Below are 17,120 nucleotides of genomic sequence, written 5' to 3'. Positions count from 1 at the left end.
ATTACTAAATGTAGGAGGAGTCTAACATGTGACCATGCATACATTAGTCCCGCCCCTATTTCATATCCAGCAGTGAACCCCATTTTATGTTCTGCTGCTAGGGGAGGGTTACTGAATATGGGAGGAGTGTAATATCTGACACAGCCCACCCCATCTCACATCCAGCAGTGAACCCCATCCTATGTTCTGATGCTAGGAGAGGGTTACTGAATATGGGAGGAGTCTGATATTTGACCCCGCCCACATTAGTCCCGCCCCTATTTCATATCCAGCAGTGGACCCCATCCTATGTTCTGCTGCTAGGAGAGGGTTACTAAATGTAGGAGGAGTCTAACATGTGACCCTGCCTACATTAGTCCCGCCCCTATTTCATATCCAGCAGTGGACCCCATCCTATGTTCTGCTGCTAGGGGAGGGTTACTGAATATGGGAGGAGTCTGATATTTGACCCCGCCCACATCAGGTTCCCACCCCCCACATCCTGTACCCCGGACAGAGCAGTAGTTGCTGTGCCTGCCTCATCAGTTTTGCTTCATCCCCACATCATATGGGGGCGCTAGTAGTCACTGGGATGTGGTGTTACTCCGTTATCTGGTTGTAGTGTCAGAAGGAGCCATCAGGAGGCAGTGTTGCTGAGGTCAGTGGGTCTGACTTCTGGAGCCACTAAATCACCACAAATAGCAAAATTCACCAAATAGGGCAAGCAAAGTAACATCAAACAATTCATAAATAAATATAACCCAGCCAGGAGGCCTGCAGTGTAATGGGAGGTTCTGCATGGATGGGGGTCCCGGCCAGGTTAATCAGTGTTACATTTTTCATTAGGGAGGTCATCATAGCAGAAGAGCAGAGGGAGACCTCCTCTTGGTGCCATGTGTTTCCCCAATGCACTGGGTGGCAGCATCCCTCTGGTATGGCTCCTGTGTGGACTCCTGCAGGGCATTATGGGAGTTGTGGTTCTGGTGGGCAGCCCTGCAGACAAGCGTCTGACTTTAACTGCTCTGACTGACTGAGGATCCCCCCCTCAGACGTTCATTTTCTCCATTGATGCTGCTGCTTTGTTTTCCTCTGCCAATTGACAGCAGTTCAGCATCAAATGAATGGACAGACATTGGGGGGGTTCCATCAGTGTCAGTGTCATTATGTGCGTTCATTATGTCATTAGTAGTATGTAGCGTCTCCCAGCAGGCATTACAAAACCCTGATGATGAAGGAGGAAATGAGAAAGAGAGGACGGGTCAGAAATGGGGGTCACACTGGACACACATGATACCTCCTGACTTTAGGGAAAGCTGAGGTGGGCAGCTCTATGGGAGCTCAATTCATTTCCATTCTGCATCTACCTGTGAACGTGTTCCAGTACTCTGAGCCTGAGCTCACTGAAGGGCGCTATATAAAAATAAAATGAATGTCTTCCACCTCCCCTTGACCACCACCTCCTCTCATTCTCTTTCTCCCAAGCCTCCCACTTTGTCAGCCCCTCAGACACCAGCATGGCACACCCTTGACAGTGCTAAATTTCCATTCCCCGGCCTTCCTGGTCCCAAGGTGTGTCAGGTCACCTTGTTGTCAGTTTCGCTTTCTGATATAAATCATCACGTCACACAGCTGGGCCAGTCGAAGAGTCTCATTAGGTCTTCTGGTTTCAGCCATTTCATATTCTGCAGCTAATTCAATTCTAGGAAATGGCTTAAGATACCCATCTTCATCCTGGGTGGCATATCATTGGAGCTTTCCAGTGCCAGCCTGACCCAGATAGGCTCCGCCCTCTCGTACTGGGATGAGCAGCTTCAGTGAACGGATGGAGCCGCCGGGATTTGCTCGTCTCTTTCCCATTTCATTCACACGCACACATTCTCCGTCCCCCTAAAACCAGTTCAGTTTTCTGGGGTCTATAAATGTTGCATTTTTTATTAAATAATAATTGTCTGTCATTGTGAAGAGTCTCATAATGTAATGGGGGCCTATATAAAACAGAGACAGAGATGGCAAAATAGGGAGGGTGGTGCGAAATGCGATATTCCAAATACAAAACCGGCAAACTGTTCACACAGAAGTGGCGTAAAACCGGGGTCTCGAATGAACAAAACATTAAAAGCAAGTCCCTCGCCACATCCCTCCAGCCGCGACATCCGTAACGGAGACCCCGGACATCAGGGCGGCCATCTCGGGTCATCGCCTGCTGTGCTGCGGCTCCTGGTCCGTCCGCCCACTGTGTCACTTCACCAGCGTCTCCCGGGGGGCGATCCCAGACCTGAGAGAGAAAATAGAAAGAGGGGACGGGTCAGACATCGGGGTTTTCAACATTACATAACTAAGAAGAAGGCTTAATGATTTGATTAATGAATGTCTTAAAATAATCAAATCAGTTTATAACTGAAAATCAATAAATCGTTAAAGGGGTCGCTCTCTTAATTAAGATTCTCAACTGCTTGCTTAATGAAAGTCACTGACACGATCAATAATTAATCAATCGTTAATTCATGAATGACTTAGTTTTGATTGTGCAAATGTATGGATAATAATCATAAGCATAATACATTTTACTTATATAACGCCTTTCACACGCAAAGAACGCGTCACAGAAATTCAGGAATTATCTAATGTTGGATACAAAATCACTAAATAAGAATAAACACAAAGCTTCGAGTTACAGTAAGAGACAATAAAACAGTATAAAAACACCAAAAAATGCAAAATATTCCAAGAAAATACACGAACATGGGAGGCTGGCAAAGCTGAGACATCATGCTATCCGCCAACCCCCCGCCCGAATTTGCCCCCAGAAAGGCGCCTGATGAATTCACGTCACACTTTCGCTCAAAGCCGCGGTGGGTGCGGCAATGCGCCGATTCCGCGCATGCTTAATAACCCCAACCCCCACCCCCCAGCCTCTGTCTCTTTCCCATCACATTGCGTCAGTTTCAAATGGTTTGGTTTGGGTGCCATCTGCTGGTCAATTGCTGTAATTACAGGCATTTTTAAAAACTGAATTTGCCGGCCGATTCGTGCGCGCCAAGGACAACACTCAAAAGAATTCTGAAAACGAGCATGTGAAGCACCTGGAGATGGCATGCGTTAGAGAAAGGCGCCATATAAATTAAAAGTCGTTGATTATGATGAAAAATTGAAGGCTGAAGGGTACCAATAAATAAACTGCACTTTATATAGAGCCTTACGAGAGAGAGAGAGAGGTTAGGAGCACGCACCCACCGCACCAACTCAGGATCCAGATTAGGACCCGAGTGCAGCCACTGATACCTCAGCACCACACTAGTTCAGATGGAGTGGAACAGTGTGGGGTTTTTTTTATGGTGGCAGGAGTGCCAATTCTGCCACCCACCTCCAGGTTGGAGGGCCTACATGCAGGGATGGATGCAGATTAACATCATAGCCAGGACAGAGCAATTACAGGTTAAAGGCCTTGCTCAAGGGACAACAGAGCAGAGACCCTTTTGGCATTTTACGGGATTTGAACCAGCAACCATCTGATTGCCAGTGCAGATCCCTAGCCTCAGAGCCACCACTCCAGCCATAGTGCTTTAGTATGGCAAATAAATTACTAAAGTGACTTACATACTAAATATGGTGTAACTGCGTATCTGCACAGAATATATAGTCATTATTATTATTATTATTAATTATTATCATTGTGTACAATTAAAGTACCAGCTCACTCTTATTGATGGACATACCAAACCAAAAAGGCAAAATCCAAATAGCTGACATGGCTGACTGGAAACAGGACAGGGTATATAGTGGTGATAGCAAGAGCAAGCGCTTGGACCTCTGGACATGGGCGATGAGTTAACAGGAACTAAAAGCGTTACTTGTATCGTAAAATGGGGCGTTGAGTGGCACGGGGGTTATGTCGCCCCCTTACAGCTCCAAGGTCTCGTTGTTCAACTCCTCAGTCAGATCTTAAGGACGCGCTGTTTAAGTCAGAGGGGACGTCTGCTCATTTAAGATGACATGATTCTTCACCCCTGGTCTTTCCAAATGACTAACTTGTTCTGGGGTAATGAAGGCAGGTGCCACCAGGGGGCAGCGCCACTTAAAGAGTTTGCTAGTATCCTCATTCTAATAGAGCTGGAAATGAAGGCTTCTGGGAGGGGATGTGAGCCTGCTGGAACAGAGCAGACGCGGGATGGGGGTTTATTAAAAGACCCCCCTTGTCCATTGCCCCCCCAATTCTTTCCATCTTTTTAAAAATGCACCGTAAAAGACAATTGGAATTGTGTCTTCCTATAAAACCAAGTCCGGCTTCATATGCAAATTACCCTCTAATTGGCATTGCATGCATAATAAAAATATAATTAAAAGGAAAAGGAAAACGAGAATCCATAAAACCTACCGATGACGGCTTCGGCCGTGTGCAGGCTGCTCCAGAGGGGAGTTTCTCTCCTGTAAAAGGCAAAGCAGCTGTCAGTGTGAAGTTTCAGATTCCTTGGCCACACTGCCAGTGGTTGTTCAGGGAGCAGATTGGCCTCGTCGGCCATCAACGTGCCCACCGACATATTCCTGACCCCGGGATGACTGGGTGGTCTCCATTGATAAGGGTGGACAAACAACTCTGTGTGTCAAACTTTGGTTTTCCTCCCATGTCCTCATGCTGGTCAGGTGATCTGGTGGCTCTACACGTGTGTGTGTGACTGAGTGAGTGAGTGGGTGGTCTCTACAGTGGACTGGCACCCTATGCTATCAGGATGGGCTCCAGACCTTCACACTCCTGAAGTGGGAAACAAAATGAAATGATTGATAGAAGGCTTTAGAGGATACAGCAGCTTTCCGGGTGACCACTGACCCAAAGTGCGTTACAGAATTCTGGCCGGGGTGGGCAAAAAGTCACCAAAACTGACCACAGCGGAAATTGTAGATGCCACCTCTTTGTGCCCCACAGTCCTGAAGCACAAACCCTGCATCCAAAAATGTAAACCCCGACCAACAGAAAAAGAAAGGGGGCTTAAAAAATTAACCAAGCAGACGTCGTCCACTCACCTCCGCTTCGTTGTCTTCTGTGTGGCCTTCACTGCAAATTAAGAAATAAAGAAAACATAATAAAGATGGTGAGCAGTTCTTTCAGACCCTCAGAATGAAATAAGAGCAAGAAGGCAGAAGGGGAGGTAAAGCCTGCCAGAGACCCTCCAACTCTGAGGGATTAACTGTGCGCAAGGACGGGAAAACACTGACAGAGACTTCTGGATAAAAAGCTACCACATCTGAGGAGCTTCCGAGTCTGGGATGTGAAGGAAAGTACATGAAACAGCGCCCTCTGTTGGCCACAGCAGCCGCTACGGCCACTCTGAGAAAATCGATGAGGAGGTGCTCACGGCAGAAAGGGGCGTGGCTAAACCTGGGCGGGCTTCAACGTTTAACTCCGCCCGTAATTCATAGACCTTTGGGTCCTGCAAAGCTCCACGCTAGACAGGGAGGACGCAACCCACACACGGATGATGGAAAGGAGAACTGGACGTTTATGGCAGTTGGTCCACTCGACAGTCGTCAGTGTTTGAGTCAGATGAGCCTCCCACAACCCTCCACTTAACCACAGCGTATCATCGTGACAGTCACTGTGCTCTGTCAACTGTCACTTCCAGAATGGGGCATGGCACCTGTGGACTATGGGCGGAGTTAAATACTTAAAGCCCACGTGACATTCTTCATTTACATAATCTTAGCTGGTCCGCGGCAGTTAGTTATGAGTTCCCATGAAATCACTCGTCTAGTGTGACGTGCCCAGTGAGTCAGGTCAACTAGTCTGCGACTGGCAAGGACATGTACTCTCTGCACACGTGGCACACACTTATATGTTGAACTGGGGACTTTTTCAGCAGAGGTGAAACTAATGGGGGCTCGAGCACCTCTCATTCATTAGCCAGGGCCCCCAAGTCAGCAGTAAGGTCTTCCATAATATTTGCCTGTGATTTCTGTTCATTTGTCAATAAACTGAGCTGAACAAAAGTTCAAAGGGGACAAACATGGGAGTTGTTTATTGCTTGCCCATTCTGCTGTTTTCAGGCCCACCTACTTTGCAATTTTTGGCTTTGCTACTGTAGACTGCAGCTGCAGACTGTTTATAAAAACCAGAACTTTGTTTTCCGTCCAATCAGATTATCGAGAGGGCTGTCGCTCTCTGCAGTTCAGATTCCCCGCCCCTACTTCATTAGCACCGCCTTCGGAGCCGTTGGATTGGCCTAGAATTGCGACACTCCGTGAGCCATCTAATTGTCGCCACCCAGTTTTTAGTGAAATTGGTCAAGATTGCCTTCAGACGTATATACAGTATTACATGTCTTATGCATATTTTTCATATATTACATGTCTTATAGGGTGGCACGGTGGTAGCGCTGCTGCCTTGCAGTATGGAGACCAGGGTTCGGCTGGGATTGGCTCCAGCAGACCCCGTGACCCAGTGTTAGGATATACTGTAGTGGGTGGGAAAATGACTGACTGACTGACCGACAAGTCTTCCATCCACCCATCATCCAACCCGCTATATCCTAACACAGGGTCACGGGGTCTGCTGGAGCCAATCCCAGCCAACACAGGGCACAAGGCAGGAAACAAACCCCGGGCAGGGCGCCAGCCCACCGCAGGGCACACACACACAGCCAGCACACACTAGGGACAATTTAGGAGACCTGTCTTATAAACATATTATATATACATTATACATCTTATATGTATTTTACATATATTATAGGTCTTATATATATTATATATGTCATATACATTTATATCGGGCGGCACGGTGGCGCAGTGGTAGCGCTGCGGCCTCGCAGTTAGGAGACCCTTAAGGGTTCGCTTCCCGGGTCCTCCCTGCGTGGAGTTTGCATGTTCTCTCCGTGTCTGCGTGGGTTTCCTCCCACAATCCAAAGACATGCAGGTTAGGTGGATTGGCGATTCTAAATTGGCCCTAGTGTGTGCCTGGTGTGTTTGTGTGTGTCCTGCGGTGGGTTGGCACCCTGCCCAGGATTGGTTCCTGCCTTGTGCCCTGTGTTGGCTGGGATTGGCTCCAGCAGACCCCCGTGACCCTGTATTTGGATTCAGCGGGTTAGAAAATGGATGGATGGATCTATTTATATTTAAATATATATACATTATACATCTTATATAAAATGTTATACGTATTATACTTCTGATATACATTTTATATACCTGTATATCATACATCATATATATTATACAGTCATATGAAAAAGTTTGGGATCCCCTCTTAATTCTTTGGATTTTTGTTTCTCATTGGCTGAGCTTTCAAAGTATCAACTTCCTTTTAATATCCGACATGCCTTATGGAGACAAAAGTATTTCAGCAGTGACATTAAGTTTATTTTAGATTTACAGAAAATATGCAATAATCATCATAACAAAATTAGACAGGTGCATAAATGTGGGCCCCCCAACAGAGATATGACATCAGTACTTAGCTGAGCCTCCTTTGAGCCTCTCGACGCTGTCCTCCTATAGCCTGTGATGAGCGTCTGGATTCTCGATGTTGGGATTTCTGACCATTCTTCATACCAAATCTCCCAGTTCAGTTCAATTTGATGGACAGCCTGCTTCAAATCATCCCCTAGATTGTCGATGATCTTCATGTCAGAAGACTGTGACGGCCATTCCAGAACATTGGACTTCTCCCTCTGCATGAATGCCTTTGTAGATTTCAACTGTGCTTAGGGTCATTGTCTTGTTGGAAGGTCCCAGTCTGAGGTCCTTTGCACTCTGGAGAAGGTTTTTGTCCAGGATATCCCTGTACTTGGTTGGCCGCATTCATCTTTCCCTCGATTGCAACCAGTCGTCCTGTCCCTGCAGCTGAAAAACACCCCCACGGCATGATGCTGCCACCGCCATACTTCACTGTGGGGACTGTACTGGACAAGTGATGAGCAGTGCCTGGTTGTCTCCACACATACTGCTTAAAATTAGGGCCAAACAGTTCTATCTAGGTCTCATCAGACCAGAGAATCTTATTTCTCACCATCTCAGAGTCCTTCAGGTGTCTTTTAGCAAACTCCAAGATAGAACTTTTTGGCCCTAATTCTAAGCTTTATGTGTGGAGACAACCAGGCACTGCTCATCACTTGTCCAGTACAGTCCCCACAGTGAAGCATGGCGGTGGAGGGGGTCTGAATACTTTCCATACCCATTGTATATTATATATGTCATTTATATTTATATATATATGTTATATATGGGGTGGCACAGTGGCGCAGTGGGTAGTGCTGCTGCCTCGCAGTTAGGAGACCCTGGGTTTGCTTCCCGGGTCCTCCCTGCGTGGAGTCTGCATGTTCTCTCCCCGTGTCTGCGTGGGTTTCCTCCCACAGTCCAAAGACATGCAGGTGGGGTGCAGTGGTGACCCTAAATTGTCCCGTGTGTGTGTGGACTGGCGCCCTGCCAAGGGTTTGTTTCCTGCCTTACGCCCTGGGATTGGCTCCAGCAGACCCCCATGACCCTGTAGTTAGGATATAGCGGGTTGGATAATGGATGGATATATATCGTCTTATATACATTTTATACACTTTATATATATATATTGTATTACAACATATTATACATTTTATATAACATATATTTTACATGTATCCATCCATCCATCCATTTTCCAACCCGCTGAATCCAAACACAGGGTCACAGGGGTCACGGGGGTCTGCTGGAGCCAATCCCAGCCAACACGGGGCACAAGGCAGGAACCAATCCCGGGCAGGGCGCCATCCCACCGCAGCACTCTAAATATACATACAGTATAGGACTGGTTCAGCGAGACTAGGATGGCACTGACTGAACACCCAGGCTCCGATGGTACTCACCTCCCATACAGACCAAAAACACCAGAAGGGCCAGAATGGCTGCAAGTAAGGTGGCTGCCGCGAAGGATCCAGCGATCAGCGCCCCCTTTGGACCTACAAAGACAACAGGACAGCTCTAGTAAGCGGCAGCAGCTCATGACACGGGGGACGTGGCTGCTTTCCTGTAGAGGACCCTCAGATGGTCTCCACGCACAAGTGTCAGTGTATGTATGGGAGAAATGGCGTTGAATTGTCACAGGCAGTGACACTTAGAGGTCTGCCGAGTTTCAGCCAACCTCTAACAGCAACTGCTGCCTGATTGAAGTTGTACGGTTACAGAAAGTGAGGGGCGAGTCTTTTTTAAATGTTTAAACTTGTTGTCACCACTGTTGACAAAGAAATGCCATCCCTTACCTGGCAGGGAGATGTAAGCTTCTATTTCAGCGGGTGTTGTGTAACCTGTAAGATAAAGAGACCACTCAGAAATAGAAAGGGTGGACCATCTGAGCTGAAACTTTAAGAGTCTGCAAGAAAGAAATGAAGAGAAACAGAAAGGGAAAGGTGAGCAAGGACTCCGTGTAGCTGCCTTACCTGCTAGAGAAGGGACGACAGTCACTTGTGGAGAGCGAGTGTGCGCTTTAAGAGAAAACAGAGAAGTCATTTAGCACCCAGTGCCCCGCATCTCAGGGCTTGCAGTGCCCCCAGCGGACTCACACGACTAAACTCGAGGCGGACACGGACACGCTGCCACCCGCCCGCCACAAGCCGCGAGTCTGCGCAGACATCCGCCCGGCCGGCCCCGAGCCGCCCACAGGCTCGCTGCTGCTTTTCAGTTACACCACAGCAGTGGCGTAGCTTGGGTTGCGGTCCGCCCCGGGCGGCACATATTTGGGGGCGGCATTATTGGCCAAAAGGCTCAGTACAATTTGTGTGTAAGCAGCAGGGTTCGAAAAAAAATCACTCATTAATGGAAATGGTCAAATTCTCTGATTTTTAACCACAAAAGCTTGAAAAGTAATATTCAGACTGTCCTCCTGTGACGGCATCAGACACAGCAGTTGAAATTTATGAGCCAATAACAAAAATAAAAAAATGGCACCGATAATAATTTCTAGGAAGATAAACAACTAATTTACAATTTCGTTATCAATCCGAATGCGTTCTTGCTCTGCGCAGAAAACATCCCCACCTATCACTTGTACCCTACTTTGGTTCTGGTTTTCGTAGCGTAATTATATTAAACTAATAATTAGAACACGGCTTATCAGTGTGTCTATACTATATTCTTGTCTAGTTGATGCTTGTAAATATATATACAAATGATTGTTGTTTCTTTGTATATGAATAAATCTATGCAAAATGTATCTTAATTTTTCTTTATACGTCATTTTAATTTTCTATTTAAATAGTTTAACATATTCAGATATGTTAGAGGGCAGCAGCTCGAAGCCCCGCCCCGCCCCGAGCGGCACGAACTCGAGCTACGCCACTGCACCACAGCACACCAATCTGGCCAGTTGTGCCCCTCACTGGTCACTAGCCACTTTTTGAAGATCGACCACTTTTTCTCTTCCGCAAAACCCTAATTTTTTTGAAGGGTGTTACGTGATTATTATATTCTGCTCGTATTTACAGATATTTACACTCATGCACGTGTTTGCTCTCAGAACAGACCGCACATAATCCGTCATTAAATCCCATCTTCATCCGAAGTGTAAACTGTCCTAATAAAAAAGAATCTTTACGATAAATGAGCTCGTGTGCCTGCGCGTAACCCAGTCAAGCCCTCAAATTAGGGGGAGCTGCCAGCTGTGGACTCTGCAGAGGAAGCACCGTACCCGTCGGATGAGAGGAGTACAACGCGCGCACACACACACACGCACACCAACACACACGCCACACAACACACACACACACACACGCACACACACAAACACCTTTTTTAAGATTTGCAATGTTGCAGATTTCCACATTTCGGCTGCGTGTCCACCTTTGGCCACACGAGGGCACTTTAACCCCACTGGAGTCGAAACTTACTACAGTAAATAAACGCCCTAAGCTGACTTAAGGTGGCGGATTTAAGGTGGACTTCCAAGTTCCAACTGAAGGGCGCAGAAGACCCCATATAAGAAATGTTTTCCTAATCTTGTCTTAACAGAGAGGGCTCACGTTTCACTGTGATCTTCACTCTGGTGCTGCTACTGGAGTTGGTGAACCCCATGGCTGGTACTTCTGCTTGATACATGCAGCTGTATGTCGCCTCTGTGCTGTCCACCATGAAGGTCACCTCCGATGCTCCGGCGGATGGGTACTTTGAAGCAACAACGCGCTTCTTCTTCCTCTCACCTTCCATCAACAGGAAAGTCATTTGGGCTTGTGCCTTGGGAGCCGTGCAGCGGATTTTCACTTTTTCTCCCATGTGGACAGCACCATCAGGAGGGGTCACCATGATGGAGGGCTTCCCAAGGCCAGGCTGAACTGTGGAGATAAAGAATAAGCAAGTCAGCTTGGCGTTTTGGGCCAGTGTGAGCGTCAGCAACATGTGAGATTCAGGAATGTTTCTACTGCCGACGAGGAGAATGAAAGCAGCAGGGTGGATGTGGACAGACGTTAGAAAGCAGAGCTTTCAGTGGGACAAGGTGAACAGTTGTGGACACTTGACATTTGGTGATGGGCACAATTCATGACTCAGAAGGTGGCATACCAGAGCAGGGCATGTCTTCAGAGTGCCACGTCTGAGTGTTTATTCAAAGACAGGTGGTTAATTTTCAGGTCAGCTTTTCTGGGTGCCAGTTGTTCACCTATACATCGCGTCGCATGCCACACTTTTAACACATTCAGAGTGGCATAGCCTTACATCCTGGACTCAAATCCCTGCATGTTCAGGTGCCCCCTGGGCCCATTTGGATGTTATAAAGGGTCTTCTTCTTTTTCCTCCCATACTTAAAAGATGGGCATATCAGGTTAATGGGTGGCTCAAAATTGGCATAGGACTTTTCTAGATGCCAGGCTGAATCCTGGCTCGTGCCCAATGCTGCCAAATCCTCTATGACTTTTTATAAGATTCAGCAGGATTTGAAAAAGGATGGAAGGATAGGAAAAATAAAGCCTAACTGTGCCTGTCTAAATAGCTGGTTGGTTCCTATCCCTTTGGCATGAATGACATGCCTGGCATGAACCAATTTGATACCCTCACACCAAAATACTTCACTTAATATTTAAAAAATCTGATCGTCGGACAGTAATAATCACCTAATATGACAGGAAGAAGGACCTGAAGAAACTGAAGGAACTCCATTATCCACAATGCATCAGCACTTCAGTTATATTTCATCTTTACACTTCAGCAATAATTTCCATGAGTCGTAGCCTCCTCATACATTAAAAGCACATCAGCTGTTCTCTTTTTCAGAAAGGTGCTTTATAATCTCAGTTTCAAGTAAACTTTGCAGGCCAGGGCTGCCCTTACTGCCTGAAAGTGTGTCAAATACACACAGAATGTCCCTGAAGTACCAGACAGAAACTTATCTCTTGGGTTGGCACGCCCAAGCACTGATTGTCTATCACTTTTCTGCCCAACACAGACACACCAGCTGCTGCCATCACTGCCAGGGTGATGATGCCACTTCAAAAGGCTTCCTCTGGTGTTTCTGCTTTGTTTTGAAGCAACGCCCACCATGTGCTACAGGCTCCACCTACTGGACGTTATTTGCATGTAAGTCATTAAAACTCACTTGGGACTTATTTTAGGTGAAGGAAGAAATGTGCCAGGGGAGTGTGATGCCCCCTTCAGCACACCTCCCTTGTGCCTTGGCACTGGGCAGAAGCAGGTAAAACTATGAAATGGCATCTGAGCTGTCATAAGACATTTGCTTTTAGGTGATGCCATCATGGAACTTCAAATTAGCTCCCCTCATAATGGTATTGGGGGGTCGTGTATGAATTTGCTTTGCATTCCCTGGCATCTATAGACATTCTGTGCCCTCTCCTTTTCTTGGTAGTACCAGCGTCCATCATGCTGCTTTAGCTCATTCCGTTGTGGGTTTTACGTGGAGAATTTTAGGATCAAATCCTGCCCATTGCCACATAGCCAACAATAAGAAATCTTGATCTAATATAGCGCCTTTCACAGTGTGTGCTATTTAAAGCATTTGCAGAACATTTGCAAACAGCAGCAGTGAAGAGGGCAAAATGCCAACTGGAGTAATGAAAGTGAAACTGGATGCCTGGCACCCCCTTTCACTGCTGGTTCCCATATGGGCTGCCAATCCATTACCCCATGACGAACCTGCCAGTGCATCAAGTCACATTTCAGAGTTCTACCCGCATGGCACACACAGTTCTTATATAGGGTGGCACAGCACTGCAGATTTACAGCTCCAGAGCCCTGAGTTCTTGATTTGTTCCTAAACACCTGAGAGATGTCCAGGTTAACAGGTGGCACAGAATCAACACCAAACCGTTTCCTAAGGCTGGGTTTGATCCTGATTTGTGCCCAGATGGTACAAGTTGGTCCACCTATGACTTTTAAATAGATTCAATGGAGTGTAAAAATGAATGCAAGGATGGGATGCGCTGAGCCTGGCTAAATAGCTGGTGCTGGCATGCACCAAGGAAATGGCTGGCACAGCCTCATTTGATACCCACAAACCAAACGGGCAGATTTTATTCTGCCTTGACTTGAAAAATCACATTCCTTGATGGTAATGAATGGCTTACAGCAGCTTACTTTTAATATAGCGCCTTTCATGTGTACTATTTAAAGGAGGACTGAAAACAGACAGGAGTAATCAGGGCAAAGTGACCCATCCTAAAAAATTGTTTAAATGAGTGGCATCCAGACCTGACTCCACACCAAAGTGGGAAGGGGGGTATCTGAAATATTAAAGGGGTGAATTTTATAAAGTTCCAAAAATCTAACAAGGTGTAATATAGTCAACAGCGTGGGGGTCTCAACATGATATCTTTTTTTTGGTTTAAGCCTGGTTGAGGTAAGCAGGGCATGGTGTTGTCCTTTCCAGGGTTGGCACTTAACTTGGACACAAAGGTGCATACGTTAGACTTAAAAAGCAGGTGTGTGGTTGACATTAAACTTGTAAGAGGGTGGCTGACCGAGAAGGAGTAAAGGGTGTGGGCACACTCTGGCACAGCTCAGAATAGCAGACCACGTGACATTGTCCAGCCTGCTTCACCCAGTTTGGGGTTGTGGAGGGCAAGGCAGGAAGCAGCCACAAAACAAACACACAGAGGACAATTTAGAGTCACCTTTGAGCCAACCTGTAGGTTTTAAAAGTGGAGTACTTAAGAAAAAGCTACAAGGAACACGGGGAGAACATGCAAACTCCACTATGGGTGGGCATTGGATTTTTACTCAGAGGACATGGTGTATGGATAGGTACCACCAAAATATGTAAGATGATCAGGGTATTCTTTAGCTTCTGCTAGCCCCACCCTAATAAATGTATTATATGTCATAATCAGAAAACTCCACCCTGAAAAGGAGGCCTAGAAGGGTCCCAGCACACCAGAGTTGTCAGCTCAATCATGGCAGTTGAACCCCAATCCCCTACATATCTCCTGGAAAGCTGGCACAGGTGAATACAAGTCTGGCAAATCAAACAAGAGGCGCCACCTACCTGCACTGATCTTTAAATATACATAGGAGCTGAGGGGGCTGCTGGTCCACTGTCCAGCGACGAAGGTCTGGAACTGGCAGCAGTAATTGCCTTCATCGCCGGCAGACAGATTGTCCAGGATGAACTTGACGTCTCTCAGTCCCCCACGGTGGTCTTCTTGATGATCGATGAATATTCGCTCCTTGTATAGCAGGAAGCGGTTGCCTGTGGAGTTTTGTGGAGCTGCACACAACATCACTGTGGAGCCCTCAAGCACTGGTGAGCCGGCTGATAGATCCAAGGAGATGTGAGGGGCAGCAAGCTGAGCTCCTGCGGGCACAAAGACACAGCGGGTCACATCTCAGGGTTCATTATATGTTTCACATGGACAGAAGTCCATTCTAAGTGGAATTTGGGGCACACAGATAGCAGGGAGGATGTCTCAAGGAGTACCAAGGGGCACACACAATGACCTCTGGAGACCCCCCAATAGGAAATGAGACCACCTTGAGGGGGCTGCAGGATGTTTTACATTTTTGGATGTTGGTTAGATTGGTGTTTCTCAGCTGCTGGATCATGACCCACCATTGGGCCGTGGGCTGCTAGTTGGTAGAATTTATATTGGTATTGGGGGCCTCAGTGGGTGACGAGTGAGTAGGAAGAAAAGAAAGCCATGCCTGCCTGGTCAGGAAACTGGAAGGAGATGGCAACATCCCACCAGGACTGTGCTGAAGACCCTCACCCAGCTGGGAGGCCAATATAATGGAGGGGCTGGTGGAGACAACCTGCCTGGATTATATGCTCCCTCAGCACCTGGGCCACAATACCCAAATGCATCCCCGCACAGCATGCTGGGAATTGTAGTCCTGTGGGAAAGCCCTATTTTGTTTCAAGGGGGCCCCCAGAGGGCACTGTGGGGATTAGTGGTTCCAACTTTGTGAAGCCTCTGCCTGACCCAGGAGGGCTTCTTACGTGAAATATCCCAGCAGCAGAAGTCCTCCTTGGGGTCTTGGATATAAGGAGCCCCTCTGCCTCCACCAAAGCTCACCGGGGAGGAACGGAGAGAAAGACAGAAGAGAGCATCTTTATTTGTATTATGAATTCCACGAGATGCCCATTGAAGTATTTTGTTATAACAATAAAACCTTCCATTTCAAATGGGACGTTTGTCTGGGGTTTGGGACTCTGTGGTGCCCCCTACAGGTCACAGAACACAAACAGGTAAGCAAACCAAGCTCCTTGAATTTAAGGGACAGGGTCGCTGCATGCCTGTTCTTTCATGTTTCTTTTTTTTATTACATGCTATAGAGAATGCAGTTTGCTTTTTGGGAGTTGCGGTGTTGCCAATTGGCACTGCCCAGCATTTAATGATACAACAGGCGTTCAAAGTGAACACACCATTTGACACCTTGCCGTGCACAGCACCAATCATAGTAAAATGACTTGTGGAGCACAAACTCAGGGTTCGGGTAGGTAGTGCCAATCCTGACAACATCAGCAGGCAAGGCACAGACCAACCCTGGGCGCAGGGCTGTCTTAACAGCATCATAGGCCCCTGGGCAAAGTGGTGAGCTGGGGCTCCTGTTTTGATAGCAAAACAGAAACATCCATAGGCATCAGAAACATCGTGGGCCTGTGCCCATTGTGCCCATATATTAAGACAGCTCTGCCTGGACGGGCTGCCAGTCCAATGCAGGACCCACTCACATAAACACACTGAGGCTATAGAGAGCCAGCCTGGAGGCGTCAGGTAAGCTGAACTGTGTGTCTCAGCACCGAGCACTCGAAGAAAAGACGCACGCGCACAAGCGGAGAACATGCAGACCCCGCGCGCACTTTCACGACTGGGAAACTGCGAGGCGCTTGCGCTTACACTAACTCACAAGACGACATAAAGTTCGACTTTTTGGCTTTTTAAAAATGGTCTCATTTCACGTTTCCTTGTCCGAAAGTCATTTCGAAAGGACAAAGCTGCATTCCTAATGTACGAGGCCCCTGCACCGCACGTCTTACTGCAGGTAACTGTCACGATGTCGCCCGCCTGCACGATCTCTCCGCTCTACTTGCACCTTCGCTTTTCACGAGGCAGTTCCCCGGTTCGGAACGGGTACACCAGAGGGTACTTACCCGTCGTTTGAGCGTGAAAGAGAGGGGTCCACGACCACAGCACTGTTAAACAAGGTAAAAACGGCCACATTTGTCAAGACGATGCCTTTACAAGGGCGGCTCTGTTTTGCGCTGCGGTTAGCCGACCTGAGGCTGAGTTTTGGGGATGGGTGTCGAAACTCCGCACAACGACAAAGGAAGGAAATGATGCTGCTGGGTAAGAGACAAAGAGAAGTAAAAGCGCACTGTTTGCGCCTTTCTTCTTTGTTGGTTGAACTCTTTGGTGCGAAGGTGAAACAGCTGCTGCCTCGGACAGAAATTGCAAGTGGACAGAAGTCAGAAGCCGCTCGGTGCGCGCGCCACAGTTCATCACACGAGGCAGTTTAGCGGGCGCTCCGCTGGCACCTCATGTTTAACCACACGATGGCGCAACTCACCGCACTGTTCTGCGCTCGAAATAAGCTACACATGCAGATATTGACACGTCTAAAAGTCAAGACGTCGAAATGAACATAAGATTTTTATGGTATTGCTCCCCATCAGCCAACGTTTTTTTTCAAAGGTTGCAATATCACAATTCAGGACAAAAAAAAAACTAAGATTAAAATGGGAA

At 47.3% G+C, this 17,120-nt stretch overlaps 1 protein-coding gene across 1 annotated transcript; it reads right to left on the bottom strand.

The window, feature by feature from the left end:
* Positions 1–561: 561 nt before the first annotated feature.
* LOC120541168 lies at positions 562–16,880 on the bottom strand. Its single transcript, XM_039772547.1, has 9 exons — positions 16,529–16,880; positions 14,423–14,731; positions 10,956–11,264; positions 9,378–9,422; positions 9,201–9,245; positions 8,808–8,900; positions 4,999–5,029; positions 4,355–4,404; positions 562–2,254 (listed from the first exon to the last, which is right to left on the bottom strand). Exons 1-9 carry the CDS (start codon positions 16,596–16,598, stop codon positions 2,223–2,225), a joined length of 984 nt encoding a protein of 327 aa, XP_039628481.1. The 5' UTR covers positions 16,599–16,880; the 3' UTR covers positions 562–2,222.
* Between the last annotated feature and the right edge of the window lie 240 nt (positions 16,881–17,120).

This window comes from Polypterus senegalus, chromosome 12, assembly GCF_016835505.1.
Source record: "Polypterus senegalus isolate Bchr_013 chromosome 12, ASM1683550v1, whole genome shotgun sequence".
Classification (NCBI taxonomy): domain Eukaryota; kingdom Metazoa; phylum Chordata; class Cladistia; order Polypteriformes; family Polypteridae; genus Polypterus; species Polypterus senegalus.
This window is presented reverse-complemented; position numbering and strand designations above follow the sequence as displayed.

Bases quoted from the DNA above. Each gene is read 5' to 3' on its own strand.
- LOC120541168 (XM_039772547.1), bottom strand. From the start codon at position 16,598: ATGTGGCCGTTTTTACCTTGTTTAACAGTGCTGTGGTCGTGGACCCCT. The intron at 4,405-4,998 runs GTGAGTGGACGA...TGCCTTTTACAG, and splicing joins CAGAAGACAACGAAGCGGAG to GAGAGAAACTCCCCTCTGGA. The intron at 2,255-4,354 runs GTAGGTTTTATG...TTTCTCTCTCAG, and splicing joins CACGGCCGAAGCCGTCATCG to GTCTGGGATCGCCCCCCGGG.